The sequence below is a fragment of the Hemicordylus capensis genome, chromosome 10, assembly GCF_027244095.1.
Source record: "Hemicordylus capensis ecotype Gifberg chromosome 10, rHemCap1.1.pri, whole genome shotgun sequence".
Taxonomy (NCBI): Eukaryota; Metazoa; Chordata; class Lepidosauria; order Squamata; family Cordylidae; genus Hemicordylus; species Hemicordylus capensis.
In genome coordinates this window covers 26,223,601-26,245,127 of record NC_069666.1, presented here as the reverse complement: position 1 = coordinate 26,245,127, position 21,527 = coordinate 26,223,601, and the positions used below count along the sequence as shown (strand labels likewise).

At 46.7% G+C, this 21,527-nt stretch overlaps 1 protein-coding gene across 2 annotated transcripts in view; it reads right to left on the bottom strand.

Moving 5' to 3' along the window:
• FAN1 (FANCD2 and FANCI associated nuclease 1) overlaps nt 1-18,320 on the bottom strand; it is a 38,673-nt gene extending 20,353 nt beyond the window's left edge. For both annotated transcript variants that reach the window (XM_053272085.1, XM_053272084.1), the window contains exons 1-4: nt 18,146-18,320; nt 12,583-14,057; nt 3,630-3,770; nt 2,662-2,857 (exon numbers count right to left, since the gene is read on the bottom strand). In XM_053272085.1, coding sequence (XP_053128060.1) covers nt 2,662-2,857; nt 3,630-3,770; nt 12,583-13,930 — 1,685 coding nt within the window. In that variant the 5' untranslated portion in view covers nt 13,931-14,057; nt 18,146-18,320. The remainder of the gene's footprint in view (nt 1-2,661; nt 2,858-3,629; nt 3,771-12,582; nt 14,058-18,145) is intronic.
• Between the last annotated feature and the right edge of the window lie 3,207 nt (nt 18,321-21,527).

Sequence of the window (21,527 nt, the reverse complement as noted above, 5' to 3'; positions counted from 1 at the left end):
ACACAACAGCAGCTCTGTCCTCCCTTTTACCGTGTATCATAAACAGCTCAAAGCTTTCCCAAATTGGCCACACTACTGGGACTGTGAAAAGAAACATTTCCACCAAGGCCATTGTGGCGAGGGATGATGGGACTTGTAGTCCCAACTACATCTGGGGACCCAGGTCTGAGAACCCCTGGCTTAAGCTATTAATTCTCACCTCCAAGTGAAACAATGCCTAAGTTTAGCTGCACGTTTCACTCCTCCCTCCTTTTGCCCAAGTTTCCTATTTATTTATCATATTTCCTATCTATCTATCTATCTATCTATCTATCTATCTATCTATCTATTAATTACATTTTATTTATTTATCATATTGATCATATTTCTATACCTCCTGATATGTACATCTCTAGGCAGTGTACAAAATTTAAAATATTTTAAAAGTTACAAATTAAAATACATAACAATAAAAACAATAGAATAAAATAGATATTAAAACAAGTTTTTAAAATTATTAAAATTTTATAGCCATTTGGCAAAGGTGAATCGCTTGGCAAACTTCACTCAACAAAACATCTCCCTCTCTCATAATAGCAGCACCTGGGGTCATCCGTTGAAGCTGAATGCCGGGAGATTCAGGACAGAGAAAAGAAAGGATTTCTTTACACGGCATAGAGTTAAACTATGGAATTCGCTGCTGGTGGATGTGGTGATGGCCCCCAATCTAAATGGGTTTAATAAAGGGGCTAGACAAATTCATGGAGGACAGGGTTACCTGGAGCCCTGAACAGCTGTATATTTCCATCAGGATCAGAAGCGGCCTGCCCCTGAACACCAGAGGATAGGGAGCACCGACTGGAGGGGGAGGGCTCGCCCTCTTCCCCCCACTTCTGGCTTCCCAGAGGCAAAGATTTCACCAGCCTATGTCGCCCACTGGTTTTCCCATCTATGTTTGCTACGATACAGGCTAGGAAATCACTCTTTTGGGATGCTGAATTCTGTAGCCCAGGGGTTCTCAGATCCCCCCCGCCCGCAGATGTTGTTTGACTACAACTCTCATCATCTCTTGCCACACTGAATGACGAGAATTGTAGTCCAGCAACATCTGGGGGCCCAAGTGATTGGCCACTGTGTGAAGCAGGAGGCTTGATAATATGGGCCTTCTTGGGTCGGATCCAGCAGGGCTTCTTCTTACTGCATTTAATTAAATTTATTTGTTTAATTTAATAAACGTGTATACCGCCCACTGCCAAAGTCTTTAGGCAGTTTATAGCATAAAACAAACCAAGAACAAAATAAACCAAGAATTTATCAGTCAAAATGTAACACTTTCCTTCTGTTGCTGTGACACTCTTGCAAATTATGCACCTTGTCAGCCAAGATAAATCCTCTCCTTAAAATCAGCATATTTTTAAAAGGGGCAGAGGGGGACGGCTGCAGTGCCAAAGCCGTTCTCAGAAACTGGGTTAGACTTAAGGAAAAGCACAGCACTTCCTGAAGCAAAAGAGGCTGTTAACGAGAAGTGTCCAGGCAGGCAAATGGTTTAACTTCTGTCAACCTTGTACCCTTTGGTTCTTATACTATTGTCCTACAGGCCAGAAAGTCTGGAATCACTTCCAAGCACCATGATCAGCGGTACCTCCTGCTGCCTCGGTTGGCGACAGCAGGGGTTTTCAATCTTGGGCCCCCAGATATTGCTGGACTACAGCTCTCATCATCCGGTGTGGCAAGGGATGATGGGAGTTGTAGTCCAACAACAGGGGGGGAGTGGAGTTTGAGAACCCCTGGGTTACAGAACTCAGCATCCCAAAAGAGTGACTTCCTAGCCTGTATGGCAGCAAGCACAAACGGGGAAACCCGGGGGTGACACAGGCTGGTGAAATCTCTGAAGCCAGAGCAGATTGCTGCTTTCCAGTGATCAGAGAGCAAGGCACTCTGTGACCACCTGCAGCAGAATAAATTATGCAAAATGGGGGGGGGGGATTACAAATAATTTTATTTGCATAATTTCCCCAGCTTGCAGAATTGATTTATTCAGATCTACAGACTACTTTACTGCCTTCTAAATGTTTTGTTTCAAGTCCTCAGTGGCTTACAATGAACACCCTACACATACAAGGCAGCAAAGGGGAACTTGCACAACTAACGGGTACCAAAGGCAGGGCAAAATGAGGCAGGCTTTGACAAATGTTGCACATAAGGAAGGGGTTGAACAAGCCTTCAGTCTGAGCGCTGCAACCGAGAAGGCCCTGTCCACAGCTCCACCAGCTGCACTTCTGCCAACAGTGGGCCATGGAGCAAGGCCTCTCCCAAAGACCTTAGCAGGCAGACCCTTGGTCCCTCTGTCTCAGCACTGCTACACTGACCGGTAGCCGCTATCTAGGGGTTCAGGAGGGGGCCTTTCTCAGACATTCCAGGAAATGCCAGGGATTGAATCTGAGGCCATCTATATATACCAAGGGGGCACTCTTCCACCAAGTCACGGCCCCTTTCTAGAAGTCAGACCCTTGGTCCACCGAGTTCAGTATCCGTCAACACTGACTGACTGGCTGCTGCTGCTGTCCAGGGTTAAAGGCAGGGGTCTTATCCCCTATGGCTGCTCTTGCTGCGGGATCTGGGGGAACCAGGGTGCACAGTTTTGCGTGGGAAGAGGAGCCGGTGCCCTTGCCCGAGGGTTACCTTTTCAGAATTGCACTTCTGACGCCAGCCTGGTTTTGGCTGAAGATTGAGCGCTGCTTTGCCAGCTGCAGGAATTCATCCAGGAGCTGCTGTTTTGGAGCGTTTGGGCTGGTCAGGTGGAAGGCCTTCGCTAAGGTTTTCAGCTCAGGGGCCGAGAGCAAATCCAGAACCTCAGGCAGCTCTTCCAATTCTGTCTCTAGGGTGCAGAAGGAAAACGGTAAGACACTCTTGCATACTGTTGTCTAACACGGGGGTCCCCACAGGGGGTACTAGTACCCCTAGGGGTACTTGGAAGGGCTTCCAGGGGTCCTCAGGGTCCTCCTGCCTCCCCACATGGCAGATGCACTATTTGTTCCCCATCTGAGGATGAGAGACAGATGCCCTTGTCCACTTATTTTCCTGATGTGCTAGTTTTCAGGATACAGGGAGCCCTCCCTCTTTTCCCTTTTCTGTTCATCCAGAGGACTGAGTAGAGCAGAATATTTATTTCGTTCACTGGCCAGCAAAACTTAATAGATTAATACAAAACTGGATAACCACACGCATAATCAGAGAGCAAGAGAGAGATGCAAATATAGTGTACTATAATTAAATATTTAGAAATCCAAAATAAAGCAGGTCAACGGCCTCTCAATTCCTGCCAAATCTGACAGGTCGCCACTCAAAATCTGGCAACCCTAAAAGTAGTATCTGGGTTCTGATCTGCAAGCAAAAAAAGTAATCGCTTTCCGAGCAAAGCCAACAAAAGTGAAGTGATAAGAGAGCTACGAATTCTTGGTAAAAATGCAGCTTGAGAGAACCAGCTCGTTCCCACAACCCTCGAATCACAAGGGAATTTTCTCTCCCCATATGGAATTTTCTGAAACAGGGGACTGTGTTTTCAAGTTCTCTCCCACCTCCAGTGCTCCATGAGACTCTACCACATTATTCTGCTGAAGAATCTGCCGCGTGACTTTTAATGGACATACCGTCCTGCAGGAATCCTGCTCCAGCCAGCTCTTCAATGACGGGCGACAGGTCGCTGCTGATCTCTGCATACTCTATTTTGTTCACTTTTATCCAGCACAGCTTGCGTTGAAAGAGCCTGGCGTATAACTTCTGTCCGCTGACTGCAGTTCGATTAGAAACCAAGAGGAAACAGAAGGATGCCTTCAAGCTTCGGATTGCTCTTATGCACTTGCAGAATAACAGCACAACATAGGAAGCTGCTTTATTCCTAGTCAGACCCTTGGTCCATCTAGCCCAGTATTGTCTACACAGACTGGCAGCAGCTTCTCCAAGGTTGCAGGCAGGAATCTCTCCCAGCCCTACTGGAGATGCTGCCAAGGAGGGAACTTGGAACCTCCTGCAAGTAAGCAAACACTCTTCCATTGAATTCTGGGCCCATCCCCACCCTGGCAGGGCTGCACAGCTGCTGTTGGACTAAAATTCCCAGCATCAAATATACAAACATTTATATCCCACTTTTCAACAAGAGTTCCTAAAGCGGTTTACAGAGATATAAATAAATAAAATGGCTCCCTGTCCCCAAAAGGCTTACAAGCTAAAAAAAGAAGCATAAGGCAGACACCAGCAACAGCCACTGGAGGGATGCTGTGCTGGGGATGGATAGGGCCAGTTGCTCTCCCCCCTGCTAAATACAGAGAATCATCACGTTTAAAAGGTGCCTCTCTGCCCAGTTAGCAGGGGGTTCACGGCACCACACCGGCTCTCCAACAGAGCCCTGGCATCATCACTCCAAACCAAGGGCAACCCAAGGTACCTCAGGTGTGGTGCTAAATGCTGCCGTGCCCCACAACCCTCGTGGGGGCAGCCCCCTTTCAAAACCAACCTTTGCAAGTTTTAAAAGTGGCACGGGGCGGGGAGGAGAGAAGGGTGCCATCAGCAGCCTCCTCTTCTCTCCTTGTGCTTCTTGCAAGCTTTGCAAAGAGTGTAAGAAGAAGTGCTCCTTGCAAAGTTTGCACGGGTCAGATCTGCGGCTCTGACGGTTTGTGGGGGGGGGGTTTGCCACCCCAACCCACCACCTGAAGTAACCACCTCTCCTTGCCTCATGAACATAGGAAGCTGCCTTTTAGTGAGTCAGACTATTGGTCCATCTAGTTCAGTATTGTCTACCCAGACTGGCAGCGGCTTCTTCAAGACTGCAGGAAGGAGTCTCTCTAAGCTCTATCTGGAGATGCTGCCAGGGAGGGGACTTGGAACCTTCTGCATGCAAACATGCAGGTGCTCCTCCACTGAGCTACAGCCCCATCCCCTAAGGAATATTCCCCTAAGGGGAATATCTGACAGTGCTCACACATGTAGTCTCCCATTCAAATGCAACCAGAGTGGACCCTGCTAAGCAAAAGAGACAATTCATGCTTGCTACTGCAAGACCAGCTGTCCATGGGGCAGTGAAGAAAGAAGGTTGCCCACAGCCTCCTCTTCGCTCCTCATGCTTCTTGCAAGCTTTGCAAAGAATGTAAGGAGAAGCACTGCTTGCAAAGTTTGCACGGGTCAGGTTGGTCCTGAAGAGCGGCTCTGATGGTTGCAGTGTGTGTCTGTGTGTGGCGGGGGGGGCATCTTGCTGTCCTGCTGGTGCCCCAAAATCCACCGCCTGAGGCAAATGCCTCACCTTGCCTCATGAAAAGGCCGCACTCGCCCCAAGCCCAGCTCTGCAGAGATGTCTGCGTGTTCGCCTATTTCAAGGACAGACCAGTTCCAGGCAACCAGACAGAAAAACCTTCCTAAAATGTACAGACATTTATTTGAAGGCTAAGAGCGCTAATATGGGCAAAGAGCTAAACCCGTTTTGTGGGCAAGTGGCATCCCTTGACTTGTCTGCAAGCCTAGCAGAGGTCCCCTTCGTCCTCCTGGCAAAGGCGAGGAGGGAGGGGAAGGGAGGGGAGGGAAGAGCTCCTTGAAGACCTATTTACCCAGATCCTTCTTCCCTCTCCTGCAGCTAAGAGAGGTCCCTGCAGACAGCACAGAAGCCTGCTTCCCAACAGCAGCCGTGCCTCATAAAATGGAAATTATCGCTGAAGTGGGGCGTTCATGCCAGAGAGCAGCCTCTTTGCCGGGTGCTAATCAACCGCCTGACATCAAAGGCTCACAGCTACAGAAATCTGCCTGCCTCTTAGCAGAAACCCGAGGCATTATGGAGCAGGCACCATACGTTATGCAAACAGCTCAGGCTCAAGGAGATGCCGAAGGCGGCAACAGGGCTGTGGCTTCCGGCAGCACAAATCCCCAAGAAAGCATCAAAGGCATGTTCAGCGGGCTTACCATCTAGATCCAAAGGCAAAAAATGCATACCGTAACATACTGCAGACAGGGCTTCTGCTACTGTGCCAGCCAGATGTATTTCTCGGGATGTGGAGACAGTGGGCCATGGGCGCTTGCACTGCTCTTTTTATCGTGACTTACGTTTTAGATAGATTACTCCTTTTGTTTTTAGAGATTTATTTTTAAAAATTTATTTAACGTATTTATATACCGCCCCAAACCAAGGTCTCAGGGTGGTTCACAACAAAGCAATAAACAAAACATTAAAATCGATTAAAATTCTAAAAACAATTTAAACAAATCAACAAACAGTCTAAAATTTAAAAAGTTAAAAAGCCTGGGTAAAAAGATGAGTCTTCAAACACTTTTTAAAAGCCGGTAGAGACGGGGAGACTCTTATTTCCACGGGAAGCTTGTTCCATAGTCTCGGGGCTTTGGATATTTATATATCCAAATAATTCTGATGAGTTTTATATAAACTTACTTCTCTCTGATGGTCACACTGATGTTTCACACCAGGTAGCCATATTCTGTACAGCTGCGATTAGAATCCACACATGGTGTGTCAGAAAGGGTTAATTCAGTTTATTTATTTTACATATTTCTATTCCACCCAAAACATGCGTCTCTGGGCAGTTTACAATTAAATTAGGTTCTTTTAGTTTGCTTCATCTTATTTTATTCTACTTTTATGTAATAATTTCTATATGTATATTTGTTTCTGTACCAGTGTTATCTTTATTTGGGTGTGTTAAAATCTCTATATTTGATCAAAGATGGCAATAATCTGAACTTATTTATTTCTCCCTTCCCCCTGTTTAATGTTGAGGCTGATGAAGAGTCTTGTGAAACTTAAAAGCTGGATCCCTACTTTGCACTGTTGGGTCTGATAAGATACCATGCCCTGGTTAAAGAAAAGGTGTCGACTCCCGGCGCCCACAGAAACCCTGTGGCTTTCTTTGGTAGAATACCGGAGGGGTTGACCATGGCCATCTCCCACGCAGTATGAGAGGATGCCTTTCAGCACCTTCCTACATCATTGCTGCCCAATATAGGTACCAGCAGGGATTCGAACCGGCAACCTCATGCTTGCTAGGCAAGTCATTTCCCGCTGCACCACCTGGTTAGCTGTGCAGAAATGCTTTGGGAAAGATCCGTGGGTGTGAGTCCCCTGATCATAAGAATGTCTAGACTGGGTTGACGCAAGTTAGGAACATAGGAAGTTGCCTTCTACTGAGTCAGACTCTTGGTCCATCTAGCTTAAAAATGAAACAAAGGGGAGACACCAGCAAAAGCTGCTGGGAGAGAAGCCAGAGTTGCCACCCCCACTCCTAAATTATAAGATATATAGCTATAATGGAAGCTGCCTCATGCTGAGTCAGACCATTCATCCACCCAGCTCAGTCTTGCCTACACTGACTGGCAGCAGCTCTCCAAGGATTCAGGAAAGGGTCTTTCCCAGTCCTACCTGGAAATGCTGGGATTGAACCTGGGGCCATCAGCGTGCAAGGCCTGTGGCGGCCTAGTGTCAGGACGTCCTAAAATGAACGCCAGGGAATGCCCACTGGAATGCACAGGTTCCTTCCAAATGGCCATAGGAATGCACGGAATTTCCAAATGGCCCTTGGCCAGTAGGCTTTTCAGTGGGCATCCCCTGTCATTCATTTTAGTCCATTCCCCTAGAGTCGACATGATCAGTTGCATGGTGTCAGCCTAGTGGACTAGGAACCTAGGAAGCTGCCTTCTACCGAGTCAGACCCTTGGCCCATCCAGCTCAGGACTGCCTACACTGACTGGCAGCGGCACTCCAAGATTGCAGGCAGGTGTCTCTCCCAGCCCTACCTGGAGATGCTGCCAGGGAGGGAACCTGGGGCCTTCTGCGTGCCCAGCAGATGCTCTGCCCCTGAGCAATGGACATATCCCCTCTCAAATCCCGCATTGAGATCATCTGGAGAGGTTTGTCTGTAGTTGCCACCGGCTCGTCTGGTGGCTACTTGTGGTCGGGCCTTCTCCACTGCAGCCCCGAGGCTTTAGAACACTCTCTCTGCTGAAATAAGAGCCTCCCCATCTCTTACAACTTTAAAAAAGGCAGTCAAGACACATTTGTTCACCCAGGCTTTTAATTAGATATATGGTTTTAATTGTGTGTTAATAGTTGAAATGTTTTAATCTTTTTATCGGTTGTTTTTATTGTTTTGTTGTAAACCGCCCAGAGAACTTGCATTTTGGGTGGCATAAAATGTGTTAAATAAATGAATGAAGGATGAATAAAATCCCCACCCACTTCTGAAGCTCCCGGGGTCACCCTGGGCCAGTCATTCTCTCTCTCCTTACAGGGGTGTTGCGCGGAGCAGGGAGAGGGAGAGAGAACGAACTGTGTGAGCCACTCCAAGGTCCTTGGAGGACGAGGAGGATAACCATGAAATAGACACACAGCCCAGCCCAGATCAAAAGCCAGCTGCAGCCAGGAGGCATGCGCACGGACAGGATGGGGGAGTTAGGGATGTGCACGGAACCGGCTCTGTGCACTCCCGGGAGGTGGAGGGTGGTTGCTTGAAGGCACGGGAAGGGTGTCCTTACCTCCCACACCATGTTTCCCTCACCAGCGCTGCTGCCCAAACCGCTGACACGGGGTGGCTGAGTGCCTTCTTGCTGCCCCGGTCAATGGAATATCAGAAGTGGCTGGTGTGCGTGTGCACATCACACATGTGCACCAGACACCCAGTATTATGCTGGCCAGGGCAGCAAGGAGGTACTCAGCCACCCCGCGTCAGCGGTTTTACATAGGAACATAGGAAGCTGCCTTCTACTGAGTCAGACCCTTGGTCCATCTTGCTCAGTATTGTCTACACAGACTGGCAGCGGCTTCTCCAAGGTTTCAGGTTTTGGCAGCTGCGCCGGCGGGGAGGTCAGGACACCCTCCCCGTGCCTTAAAGCAACCACCACCACCCCCGAACCAGCACAAACGCCAGCATTTCAAACTGGTTCGACACTCCATAAAAGGTGTGCCGAACCGGTTCCGTGCACATCCTTAGGGGGAGTTGATCCAGGGGCCCGGCTCCCTCAGGAATACTCCACATCCTTTCCCAGGATGGGAGAGAGAATCTGGAGGGGGCCCTCCTTGTCCTCAGCACTTGGGGTGGGAGGAGGCCATATGAGAGAAGATGGTTGTTTTTTAAGCCCTAGATAAGAGAAAATTCACATACAAACCACAACCAATGAAGTGGTTGAAAAGCTGCTGAAACCTATCAGCAGTGGGGAGGGAAGCTGGGCTTGTGGGAGCGAGCATGAATTGCCCTCTTTGCTAAGCAGGGTCCGCTCTGGTTTGCATTTGGACGGATGACTGAGTGACTCCATGCAAGCACTGCCAGGGGCAGATTAACGCATAGGCAACATGTGTGCGCAGAGAGCCCTGAAAGGGCCCGGCCTGTCATTTGGGAGGCAGGCAGGCCAGTGGGAGGAGTTTCGCCACCCTCTCCGTTGCCATCCCACTGCACAGCAGCAGTTTTTAAAGGTAAAAAGAGATTTAACTTCTTTTAAACAGAGAGACAAAGAGGGGCAGCAAAAAGCTTCATCCTCCCCTGAGCACTGCAAGATATTCCCCCTCAGGGCTTGGGGCTGTAGCTCAGTGGAAGAGCATCTGCAAGCTTGAATGCAGAAAGCCACAGGTTCGCCTCCTGGCAGCATCGCCAGGTAGGCTGAAAGAGACTCCTGCCTGAAACCATGGAGAATTGCTGCCAATCAGTGTAGACAATACTGAGCTAGGTGGACCAATGATCTGATTCAGCAGGCAGCTTCATCAGGCATATCCACAGCTCAATGGTAGAGCATCTGCTTTGCATGCAAAAGGTCGCAGATTCACTCCCTGGCAGCATCTCCAGGTAGGGCTGGGAAAGACTCCTGCCTGAAACCTTAGAGAGTCGCTGCCAGTCCGTGTAGTCAATGCTGAGAGAGGAGGGGAGAGCTGGTCTTGTGGTCGCCAGCATGACTTGTCCCCTTAGCTAAGCAGGGTCCATCCTGGTTGCATTTGAATGGGAGACTAGAAGTGTGAGCAGTGCAAGATATTCCCCTCAGGGGATGGAGCCACTCTGGGAAGAGCAGAAGGTTCCAAGTTCCCTCCCTGGCAGCATCTCCAAGATAGGGCTGAGAGATATTCCTGCCTGCAACCTTGGAGAAGCTGCTGCCAGTCTGGGTAGACAATCCTGAGCTAGATGGACCAAGGGTCTGCCTCAGTAAATGGCAGCTTCCTATGTTCCTCCTGAACACAAGTGTGTTTGGCCTGGCCTTCCAGGGTTTTTAAATGATTGACAAACTGTTTTAAATTGTTTTACATTGCTGCCCTGATTTTCAAGGGGGTTTTAGCTGTTTCAATTGTTTAATTCGTTTTATTCTATTTTTATAGTTTGATTTTAACTGTTAACTTGTTTTAATTGTTTTTACCGTGTTGTAAACCGCCCTGAGCCATTTTGGAAGGGCAGTATATAAATCTAACTAACAAACAAAGTGGGCCACTGAAGTCCATGCCCACTGAGGTTTCTGCAGGCCTCAAGGGTAGTTCTGCACAGAGTGTGCATCAAAGGAATCTAACCTAGGCATCATCATGGATGACGGAAGCTGGACCCCTTTCTTCCAGGAGGAGTTGAGACTAGTAAACTCACCCACTGGTCCAATCAAAGCCATCCCGCGGAACGTGAGAGCAAGCTGCTAGGCCTGACTCACTCAGCAGAGCCAGACCCTGCCAAAGGCATGCTCAGACATGCACTCAAAAACCACCAGTTCATCTCATCAGACCTCTAACCAACTCCATCCAGGACAGGGGATCACTACCTTCGGTTCCTAGATGTTGTTGGGCTACAAATCCCAGCATCCTCACCAACCACGGCTTCTGGCCACTGCAGCAGGGGATGATGGGAGTTGTAGTCCCAACACTTGGGGAACCAAGGCTGGGAGCCTCTGATCTAGGACAAAACTCCTTTTTGGAGTCAAGTAGGCAATCAAAGCCTGATCAAAACTCACCCACAGCACCTTCTGTTCAGGAAGGTGCAACTCCACACCACTCACACTGCACTCTTCCTTGTGCATCCAGATAGCTTAAAGAAAAGGTTGCTGCAGAGAGTCACACACAGCATTCCATAGAAGGGAATTTCAGACCGTGTGGGGCTCTCAAATGTTTTTAGTCTCCGAGCTCCATTTGCTGCTGGCAATTTTAAAATTAGCACAATAGATTCACTGCAGGCAGGCAGGCCGACATAAAGACTGGAGAGATGGCAGCCAGTCCATTAGGGTGAAATAGTCCCTGTCTGAATTATTATGATGCATTCAGTCCAGTAGCTCCAACTGAATTAATAAGTAAATTACAGTTAGCAATACAATACTACCAGGCTCCGGTTCTCCAACAGGGCAGTGCTCTTGCCAAAATAACTCCACAGGAAGGCTTTGCTGGAAACAGCTGTACAAAAATTGGGTCTTCCAGCCCACACTTTGGCATACTTACTGCGCAAGCATGCTTCAGACACTCTCCCACAAGATGGAAAAACCTGTATGCCCAAAGCAACCAACACAAGGTCTGGAGTCCTACCTGGGAGTAAATCCAATTGGACTCGAGCAGATTTTACTTAAGCATGCAGAAGACACAGGATCGCAATGTGTGGACAGAGACAAGACTAAGGCCACTTTGTATGGGGCAGAGGCAAGAGTTGAACTGAGACCTTGATCAAGTCTCTTCATAATTAGGCTCAGGGCTGCAGAAATCTACTAGTCTCCTAGTCTGTGACGAGTGAAAAAATGATGCCTGACGAGTGAAAAAAAGGCCTGATGAGCAATGTACCAACATAGCTTGACGAGTAAAATGTTTTGTCTGGCTGATAAACTGAGCCAACATTTCTTCACCCCAGGTTATGCTACACCAGCTCTCAGATGTTCAACAGTAAGAGTGTATTCTACAGCACCCCATCCTACAATAGCTGACAGTTCACTGTAGTGGCAAATCCTCTGCTAACAAGCATCTCCTTCCACTTTCTGTCCACTTTGTCAGGTGCTATAACTGTTGCTCCGGTCGCTCCAGAAGCTTCCAGAAACACCCTGGGGCCTTGCTTCTTGTGTTCTCTGCACAATTGCCACTATCAAAACAGAAGTACATACCTTTCTGAACAGGGAGCCACCCGCTAAATGAGCAAAGAGGCACCTTTTAAAAGTGTTCTCTTGTATTAAGCAGGGGGAGAGCAGCTGGCCCTATCCATCCCCAGCACAGCATCCCTCCAGTGGCTGCTACTGGCATCTATCTTATGTTCCTTTTTTAAGATTGTGAGCCCTTTGGGGGCAGGGAGCCATTTTATTTATTTATTTATAGCTATGAAAACCGCTTTGGGAACTTTTGTTGAAAAGTGGTATATAAATATTTGTCGTATTCATATTCCTTCAAACACTTCCTCAAAACCCCACCTTTTGCATGTGGCCTTTGATTTACGTACTTAATCCTCTATTTCCCAACCATAATCAAGCTGAAGTACATTCTCCCCAAACCACGCCACCCCCATTGCTTTCTTCATCGTCCATTTGCATTGTTTGGGGGCAGACATCTGTCTATTTTTGTTTATGAGACTGTGGGAGGCACCATCCACACCAATGTTGTGATATAAACAACAGTAAATAAGGTACCTGACAGCTTGCAGAATTTCACAATGGTGTCGGAGTCTTCCTCATCAAAAAGCCTACGGTCGTCTTCATTCTCCAGGACAGCTTGAAGGACCATCAGAAAATTTCGGAGATAATACGGAAGGCCCCCCGAGTCCGAGACGAGACCAGGTCCATTAGCAAGCATTTCTAAAATGTTGGCACTTGGATGGAAACTGGTTTCTTCTAAAGGTCCCAAACAAGCATGATCGACCACTTCTTTCCTTAAGTCCTTACGGTCTTCCACAGGAAGCACTTTCACATCACTTCCCACAGGAGATAAACACTGCATTTGACTACAGCATGTCTCTTCTGCATTGGACAACGGAACTTGTTGACCTGGTGAGAGCTCTCCAGTTTCCAAATCAGACAGACTTACTTTACTATAAGGTGCTGGGCATTCTGCAAGTGTGCAAAGATCAGGAACTGAGCCCTGAGGACTATTTTGCTGCTCGCTGCTCTGTGCCAGTTGTGAGCGTTCACTGCAAGCAAGACCATCCAACGGAACCAATGCTGAGGTGATGTCGTCCAAATCAATATGGAGAGTTCCTGTGTCGCCCTCTTGTGCCATTCCTAAAGTCTCAGAGTTGCTTAATAAATATTCTTTTGGACTACGCCATTTCTGAAACCTTGAGGAAGGAAGTCTGTTCTCTTTCTGGGAGCCATCCTCAGAAGCAACATCTTCTGGGTTCCTCTCCACAGAGCTGCCGTGTGCATCTGAAGCTGAAGTGGTCTCCACTTCTTGAGCCACCAGTTTGCCACTCTGGGCATGACGCCTCCTGGACAGCTTGGTTGACAAACCTCGCAGAGATATTTTTTTGACAACGTGCACTCTAGACTCACTGGCACTGGGTGCTGGACCATCCTTCTTCTTAAAATAAGGACTTCTCTGTTCTCCTGTCACTTCTTTAGCTTTCAGGTCACTACCTTCTAGGGGACTTGGGTTCTTTTCTGGAGTCAAAATGTTCTTTGCAAAGTATGGACTGGAACAGATAGGCCCATTTTGAGTGGAAGGACTGGTGCTTGCATCAGATGCCGAGTCAACCAGAATCACATCAGCAGCAGCAGCATCACCACAGCTCTTCTGACACACTTCATCAATATGTTTGTTGATTCCAAACCTGGGTACCACCTGTCCACATAGAGGGCAGGCAATCCTGGCAGGAGGAACATTATTGAAAAATGAAATGATAGAGGAAGAGGCTGAAGGCATTGGTGGCAATGCCCCTTCGGTTTCTGCCCCATACTTCCTTCTTGGAGTTTTGCTCTTGTTTCTACTGAGAGATAAGCCTCTTCGAGGCCTTTTGTTTTCTGGGAGCCCATTTTCTGCCATTGTACAGATCTAAACCATGGTGAATACTGTATCAGAGTCACTCACGTATCCGGCACTGTCTCACACAAATATTATGGCAAGCAGAGAAACGTGGCTTTGCATTATTCAGCATTTTCCTTTGCCTGGCCTGTAAAAAAAGAGCAAGTGATGGAAGCAATTTACTTTTTGTTTTCAAAAAAATCATTAATCAACTGTGTTTTTGTTTTCAAAAAAATCATTAATAATCAATCAACAGAGTTCACTGTAGGCGAGCTTGTGAGCAAGGTAACTTATTCTGAAAATGACTAATCCAGGTAAGGATTTAATCAGGGTTATTTCATCAATGAAGCCACTGGTGATGCTATTTAAGACTTAGAAATTGTCCATTTGAAGTTGAACCTGGATTTTTTTTTTCTCAAGAGGAAATGCATAACATTCTGAGTTAGTAAAATCAACAGATTTACTAAGGGGTCATAATGCGTACCAAATTGTTTAAATCAGTGATTCTCAAACTTGGGTCCTCAGATGTTATTGGACTTCAACTCCCATAATCCCCAACCAAAGGCCACTGAGGCTGGGGATTATGGGAGTTGAAGTCCAATAACACCTGAGGACCCAAGTTTGAGAATCCCTGGTTTAAATGTTTAATGTTTAAATAAGATAGCCTTTGTTTATTGGGCTAGAAGGGTAGGACAATATTTATTCTCTTTTTACATTTTATTTAATTGTTATTTTTGACAATACAAATATCGAAGGTAAATCAGAACATAGATTAACATTTGGACATTTCTGAACAAAAACATAAATACCTTCCCTCACCACCCCCTCTCTCAACATTTAGACTGCAAGTGCCTTGGAACACAGAACTATCTTTTTGTTTATGTTAGGACCAAATAACTTGTTACATTAAGCCCATATTCAGAACCAACAGGCTTAACATTTCTGTTAAAAATAGCAGGACCCTGGCAGGCGGGGGCTTTAATGTTTTGCCCCCAACACAATCTCCAACTGGATCAGGGACCCTCACAACTGCTCTTTTTGAAATAAAAATTAAGCACATCAACTCGGATTATGGGCTTATGTCTAGTTTGGCCCTTAGTTCTCCATACATGGACAAAACAATATAAATAATCTCTCTTCAGAAGTTTCTGCTATCCACTATTATGACGAGACAAAGATGAAAGAGGATTTTTAGGCTTTTGATTATGTTGCATTAAGAAATGAAATAATCATAAACAGAAGCTAAAATTAATTACAATCTCAGCAAAACATAAAGAATAAAGAGAAAACCCAATGAAAGCCAATGTCTGTGTACATAGCTGGGACCATGAACTCACAGCAGCAGCATCAAACTAGGACTTTCTGGCTTCTCCTTCAGCCCAGATTTCTCACTGCAGTCCTACAATAACTGAACTGCAAAAGGGGAACAAATAATGAAACCGACCACATCAAAAACTGACAGCTTTGCCTGCACACCAGGCTTGTGGATTTTCACAAGCCATCACAGCTTGCAAGCCACTGATTTGCGAGTGGCTGAAAAAAATGGCATATGCAGTTATTTATTTATTTATTCGATTTCTATACCGCCCTTCCAAAAATTGGCTCAGGCCAGTTTACATTAAAACAAAACAAAACAAAACAAAAAACAACTTCACATATGCTGTACACTGATGGGATCTGAGCTGTCAGCGACTGACCAGGAGAGAGATTTGGGTTTGTGGTGGACAACTCATTGAAAGTGTTGACTCAGTGCACGGCACTGTGAAAAAGGCGACTTTCATGCTAGTGATCATTAGGAGAGAGATTGCAAATAAAAATGCTAATGTTATAATGCACTTATACAAAACTATGGTGCGGCCACACTTGGAGTACTGTGTACAGTTCTGGTCACCGCATCTTAAGGAGGACTTTGTAGAACCAGAAAAGGTGCAGAAGAGGGCAACCAAGAGGGCACCTTCCTTATGAGGCCAGGCTACAACATCTGGGGCTCTTTAGTTTGGAAAAGAGACAACTATGGGGAGACATTATAGAGGTGTATAAAATTATGCATGGACAGAAAGAAATTTTTCTTCCTCTCTCACAACACTACAACCAGGGGTCTTCCCATGAAACTGAAGGCTGGGAAATTTAGGACCAATAAAAGTAACTACTTTTTCTCACAGCACATAAGAACAACCCTGCTGGATCAGACCCAAGGAAGCCCATCTAGTCCAGCATCCTGTTTCACAGTGGCTCACCAGATGCCACTAGAAGCCTACAGGCAGGAGTTGAGGGCATGCCCCCTCTCCTGCTGTTACTCCCCCACAACTGGTACTCAGAGGCATCCTGCCTTTGAAGCTGGATAGCCCTCCGACTAGTAGCCATCGACAGACCTCTCCTCCATTAAATTATCCAAACTCCTCTTAAATCCATCCAAGTTGTTGGCTGTCACCACATCTTGTGGCAGAGAATTCCACAAGCTGATTATGTGTTGTGTGAAAAAGTACCTCCGTTTGCTGGTCCTAAATTATTAATACATACTTTATCTATGGAATTCTCTGCCTTAGGGTGAGGTGATGGCCACTAGTTTGGATGGCTATAAAAGGGGTCTAGACAACTTAATGAGAGGATAGGTCTATCAATGGCTACTAGTCTGGTGGCTATCAGAGGCAAGATGTCTCTAAATACCAGTTGCAGGGGAGCAGCAGCGAGAGAAAACGCATACCCTCACCTCTTGCCTGTGGGCTTCTCAGAGGTGTCTGGTGGGCCACTTTGTAAAAATGGGCCTTGGACCTAATCCAGCAGGCTGTTCTTAAGTTCTTATATTATATGTTCTTGTGGCACTGAATTTGTAATAATTTCCTACCATGCACACATTAACTCTGTGCAAATGGGGAAAAGATGCACAGGTTGAAAGAGATTTCTTTGAAAAATAAAATCCTGCTAGTTAGAGAGGTGCAGTAAACTACGGACGGGCTTAGCCACTAGACATTCAGGCTCAAGTTCTCACGTAATCATTATGCTAACTGGACATATGCCACTAGATTCACCCCAAACTACCCCACAGGGCTCTTCGGAGGGTAAAACAAGACCAGGAGATGTTTTAATATCCCTGCCTCAAATAATTATGGTTGTTGACGACTCTAAATTCAACTACACTTGACCAGAATGACTACAAACATTCATTATGTGAATATGGTTGGTGTTTACAACATATACTTTTAAAGGCCTCTTTGTTATGAAGTGTGCTGAAGTTTGTTTTGGAGTTTATTTTTTGGCGAGTTGTTTATACTGCTGCAGTATCTACTACTATTTTGCTTCATTATATAAAAAGCAAACAAACAAATAGTGCCACAGCTGTCACTAGCAGCATACCCTATATCATGAAAGTAGCTGAAGAAGGCAGAAACTGAAACCTTTTGCCCATCCCATTTCTGTTGTGCTCATCAGCAACCGATTTCTGCTATTGTTTTTGACTAACTGCATCCTTCTGGGTTCCAGATAATATTTGTATGGAGTTGTGTTTGCAGGTTTAAAAACCAGCTCTCTGCCTCTATATACAAATCGATTATGCCTCAACTACTTGGGAAAGTAAACATTTCAGACCTGGAGTAATGCATGGAAAGAACCTGCTAAACTGGCAAGAGGGACCCTCGAGGGCCATTTAGAAGTAGACAGCAGCCGTGCTGCCACTTTTTTTGTTTTAATCCATATACATACACGCCTTTCGCCGCCTTCGGTCCGCCACAGGCTGCCAATTAAGTTTCTGGGCCTGCTAACAACAGATATCCAGCCCTGAGCCCCAAAGCGGGTTAGGAGTCCCAACAAAGTCACAAGTGAGGAGAAGGGAAGGGAAGTCAAGAGAGCAAAGATTAGGAGAGTGATAGAAGAGGGAGCAGGCTTCCCCCACCCAGAGAATCCTAGGGAGGAGGAGAGGAAGAGGTCCATTCCTTCCCCAGTCCTCCCCGCATCCCCACACCAAGCAAGGCCTCCTGACTTTGCACCACTGAAGCCCTCCTGCATTTCACAACCCGAAACAAGGGGCGGGAGGAGGGAGTCCAATGCAGTAGGAACCCAGCCGAGGAGGAACCATGCAATGCACTCCTGCAGGACAATGCGAGAACGTCCAGGGTCCAGGATGCAATGCAATAAATGCAATAAAAAGCAAGTCCGGGAATGCACTGCACTCCTGCAATACAATGTCGAAAAAAGAAAAAAAGAGAGAGAGGGGCGGGGGAGAGGTCCGGTCGTGCTTACATAGGAGCAGGGGCTGCTTCGCGAGCGACGCGCAGGCGCAGAGGAGGCCAGCGGCGCGAGACCCCCAGGTCAGGTGTAGCAGCCGCAGAAGCAGCGCGGGCCCACCTGGCCGCGGCTCGCGCGCACTCTGCCACTGCCAGGCAGTTGCAATCCATCGCCCAGTTCCAGGCATATCCGGTTGCTAGCGGAGCGATCGATCTCTTGCTTGCGCTGCTTCCAATTCACACACAACAGCCTTCACTCCAGTCCTGGTGGCCGCTGAAAACTAGCCTGGTGGCCCTCCCTGCACTGCCTGACCTGCTGCTGCTGCAGCTGTTGCTCTGAGCGTGGGGTGTGCGTGTGCGTGTGCGCCAGGTTGTGTTTGTTGGTTGGAGTTCACATACACACTATAGTATACATCTGTGTATAAACACATATCATGCACAACCCCTGCTAACTGAGCAAAGAGATGCCTTTGGATCTCTGTATTTTGCACGGGGAGAGCAACTGGCCCTGTCCGACCCCAGCACAGCATCCCTCCAGTGGCTGCTGCTGGGGTCTGTCTGATGTTTCTTTTTAGCTTGTGAGCGCTTTGGGGACAGGCAGCCATTTTAGTTATATTATTTATTTTTTCTATGTAAACCGCTTTGAGAATTCTGTTGAAGAGTGGTGCAGCACCCAGCCTCAGAACTGACAATGAAGACATGGAAGTGGTGGAGAGCTTCTGCCTTTTAGGATCGACCACCAACAGTCAAGGATCCAGCAGTCAAGAAATACGCCACAGACTAGCACTTGGTAGGGTTGCTATGAAGGCCTTGGAAAGATGCCATATTTAGATGCCATGAGGTGTCTACACCTACAAAGATTAGAATTGTTCGGACAATGGTTTTCCCCATGACACTCTATGGATGTGAAAGCTGGACTTTGAAAAAGTATTGATGCTTTTGAACTTTGGTGCAGGAGAAGACTTTGGAGGATACCATGGACAGCCAGGAAAACAAACAAAGGGATCATAGCACAAATCAATCCAGAATTCTCACTCGAGGCACAAATGACCAGGCTCAAACTATCATACTTCGGACACATTATGTGAAAACCCAGCTCCCTTGAGAAGTCCATAATGCTGGGAAACGTTGAAGGAAAGAGAAGAGGACGACCAGCACCAATCTGGATGGATTTAATTACGACAGCATTGAATGCACCACCTTAAAGGCCAAACTGAAGACAGATCATCCTGGAGAGAATCTATCTATGTGGTTGCTAAGAGTCGACACTGACTTGACAGCACTTAATCAATCATTAATAGTAATATGTGTGTTTATACACATATGCATTATAGTATAATCATAAGTATTATATAGTTATTCACTGTCTGTATGGCATATATACTTTATATTACAGCAGAAATCAATTATATATGCAGAATTTAAGTGGTGCAGCAGGGAAATGCTTGACTAACAAGCAGAAGGTTGCTGGCTCGAATCCCCGCTGCTACTATATTGAACAGCAGCAATATAGGAAGATGCTGAAAGGCATCCTCTCATACTGCGCGGGAGGAGGCAATGGTAAGCCCCTCCTATATTTTACCAAAGAAAACCACAGGACTCTGTGGGCACCAGGAGCTGAAATCAACTTGATGGCACACTTTACCTTTAATGTATACGTTACAGCATAATTATAAATTTCATTACAAATTTACATGTATAATATAGCTTCTACTTATATACTTAAATAACAGCACAGTATAATCATATTAAAAATAAGTGTGAGTGAGAGAGAGTGTGTGTGCGTGTGTTGTGTGTGTTTAAGGATATGCAAACGGTATATAACAGTTCTTCATTCCAAAATGGGGAGAGAGAGAGAGTATGAGTGTGTCTCAGAAGCATAACCAAATTCTTAACATACAAGTATGTTTAGTGGTAAACCTATTGCTTGCAACCTGCCTAATGTGGACCACGGATGAGCTTCTCTTCCAGTACCAGCTGGCCTCTTCTGCTCTGGAAACTGGAGGTTCCCACTCTTGCATCCCCAGCTGTTGTTGAATTACCACTCCCATCACCCGTACCATTGTGTCTGGAGTTGTAGTCCAACATTTATGCTGGTCCTCAATCAAAATAAAGATTGATTTGAATCGTAGTCCAACATCATCTGGGGACTTAAGGTTGAGAATCCCTTCCCTATAGCTAAAAAGTTTGAAAATCACTGCTACAAGATTGGCCGCATCCTAACCTGATCTGTGGAAACCGCACGGCATTCATTCTTACAACTGTCATGTGGGCGGTTTTGTAACCCCGTTCCAACCCAAGTGCAGGGCTGTCAGGAACCACAAGGAACTCAAACACATTAGCTGCCAAGACCCCCCACTGCTGAAGACCTTTTACAGTCTCTGAAAAGCTCTCTGCTGCTTTTTGAGGAGGAGGGAGTAGGATCCTGAAAGCAACCATGTTTGTTTATCTTCTGACTGCCAGACGAAGGCTTCAAGGCCACTATTCATCTTTTAAGATTCAGCATTCTTTCCCCGTCTCTTAGAGATACTGTTGAAAAGCATCCGTCAACCCTTTAAGCTAACAAAAAGACTCTCAAAGATTCCTTCTCTAGTCTTCCTTTTAAATCATCCAGGCTTAGTGTTACTTATGCCACTTTGCCCATTTAAGGAGGGCCCCTCTGTGTTCTCTGCCTTCCCTTTGTTGCTCTCTCTACGAAACAGACTTTCAATCCATTTTGCAGAATCTGTGGAAAGAGATGACTTGGAAAGCCAGATGTATCCCCAAACCTGAGATTTCTGAGCTGGGGCAGAGGCCAATTGCTGACCCTTGAATATGGGCAGGCGGGGGTGGGGGAATCTGGTGGTGGCCCCAAAATGCCCTAGGGCAGGGCTTCTCAAACTTGGGTCCCCAGATGGTGTTGGACTACAACTTCCATCATCCTCAGCCACATCATCCCCAGTCATCCATCATCATAGGGATGATGAGAGCTGTAGTCCAGCACCATCTGGGGACCCAAGTGTGAGAAGCCCTGCCTTAGGGGGAACAGTGGAAAAGATCAGGGAGTCCTTCATGAAATCCACAAGCCCACATCCTCTGATTCCCCTGTTTTAGCCAATATTTTATTTTATTTTAAATTATTGTTAAATTTATACCCCGCCTTTCATTAAGAAAATCCCAAGGTGGCTCCATTATGCTCCCCTTGCAGTCTTCTAAGGAATAGCTGAGGGGGCATCACCAGAGGCAATACCCGCTCCTGGCCCACTGTGATTTGAGCACTGCCTCTTTTTGCCTGTGTAATGTTGCAAAGGATGGAGCAGGCAGTCTTGCTGATCCAAGCTGCTTCGGTTTCTCCCCCCCGCTGCCCCCCACTATCACGCCCCCACCTCCCCTCACCAATCCTGTCACGATTCCCTCTT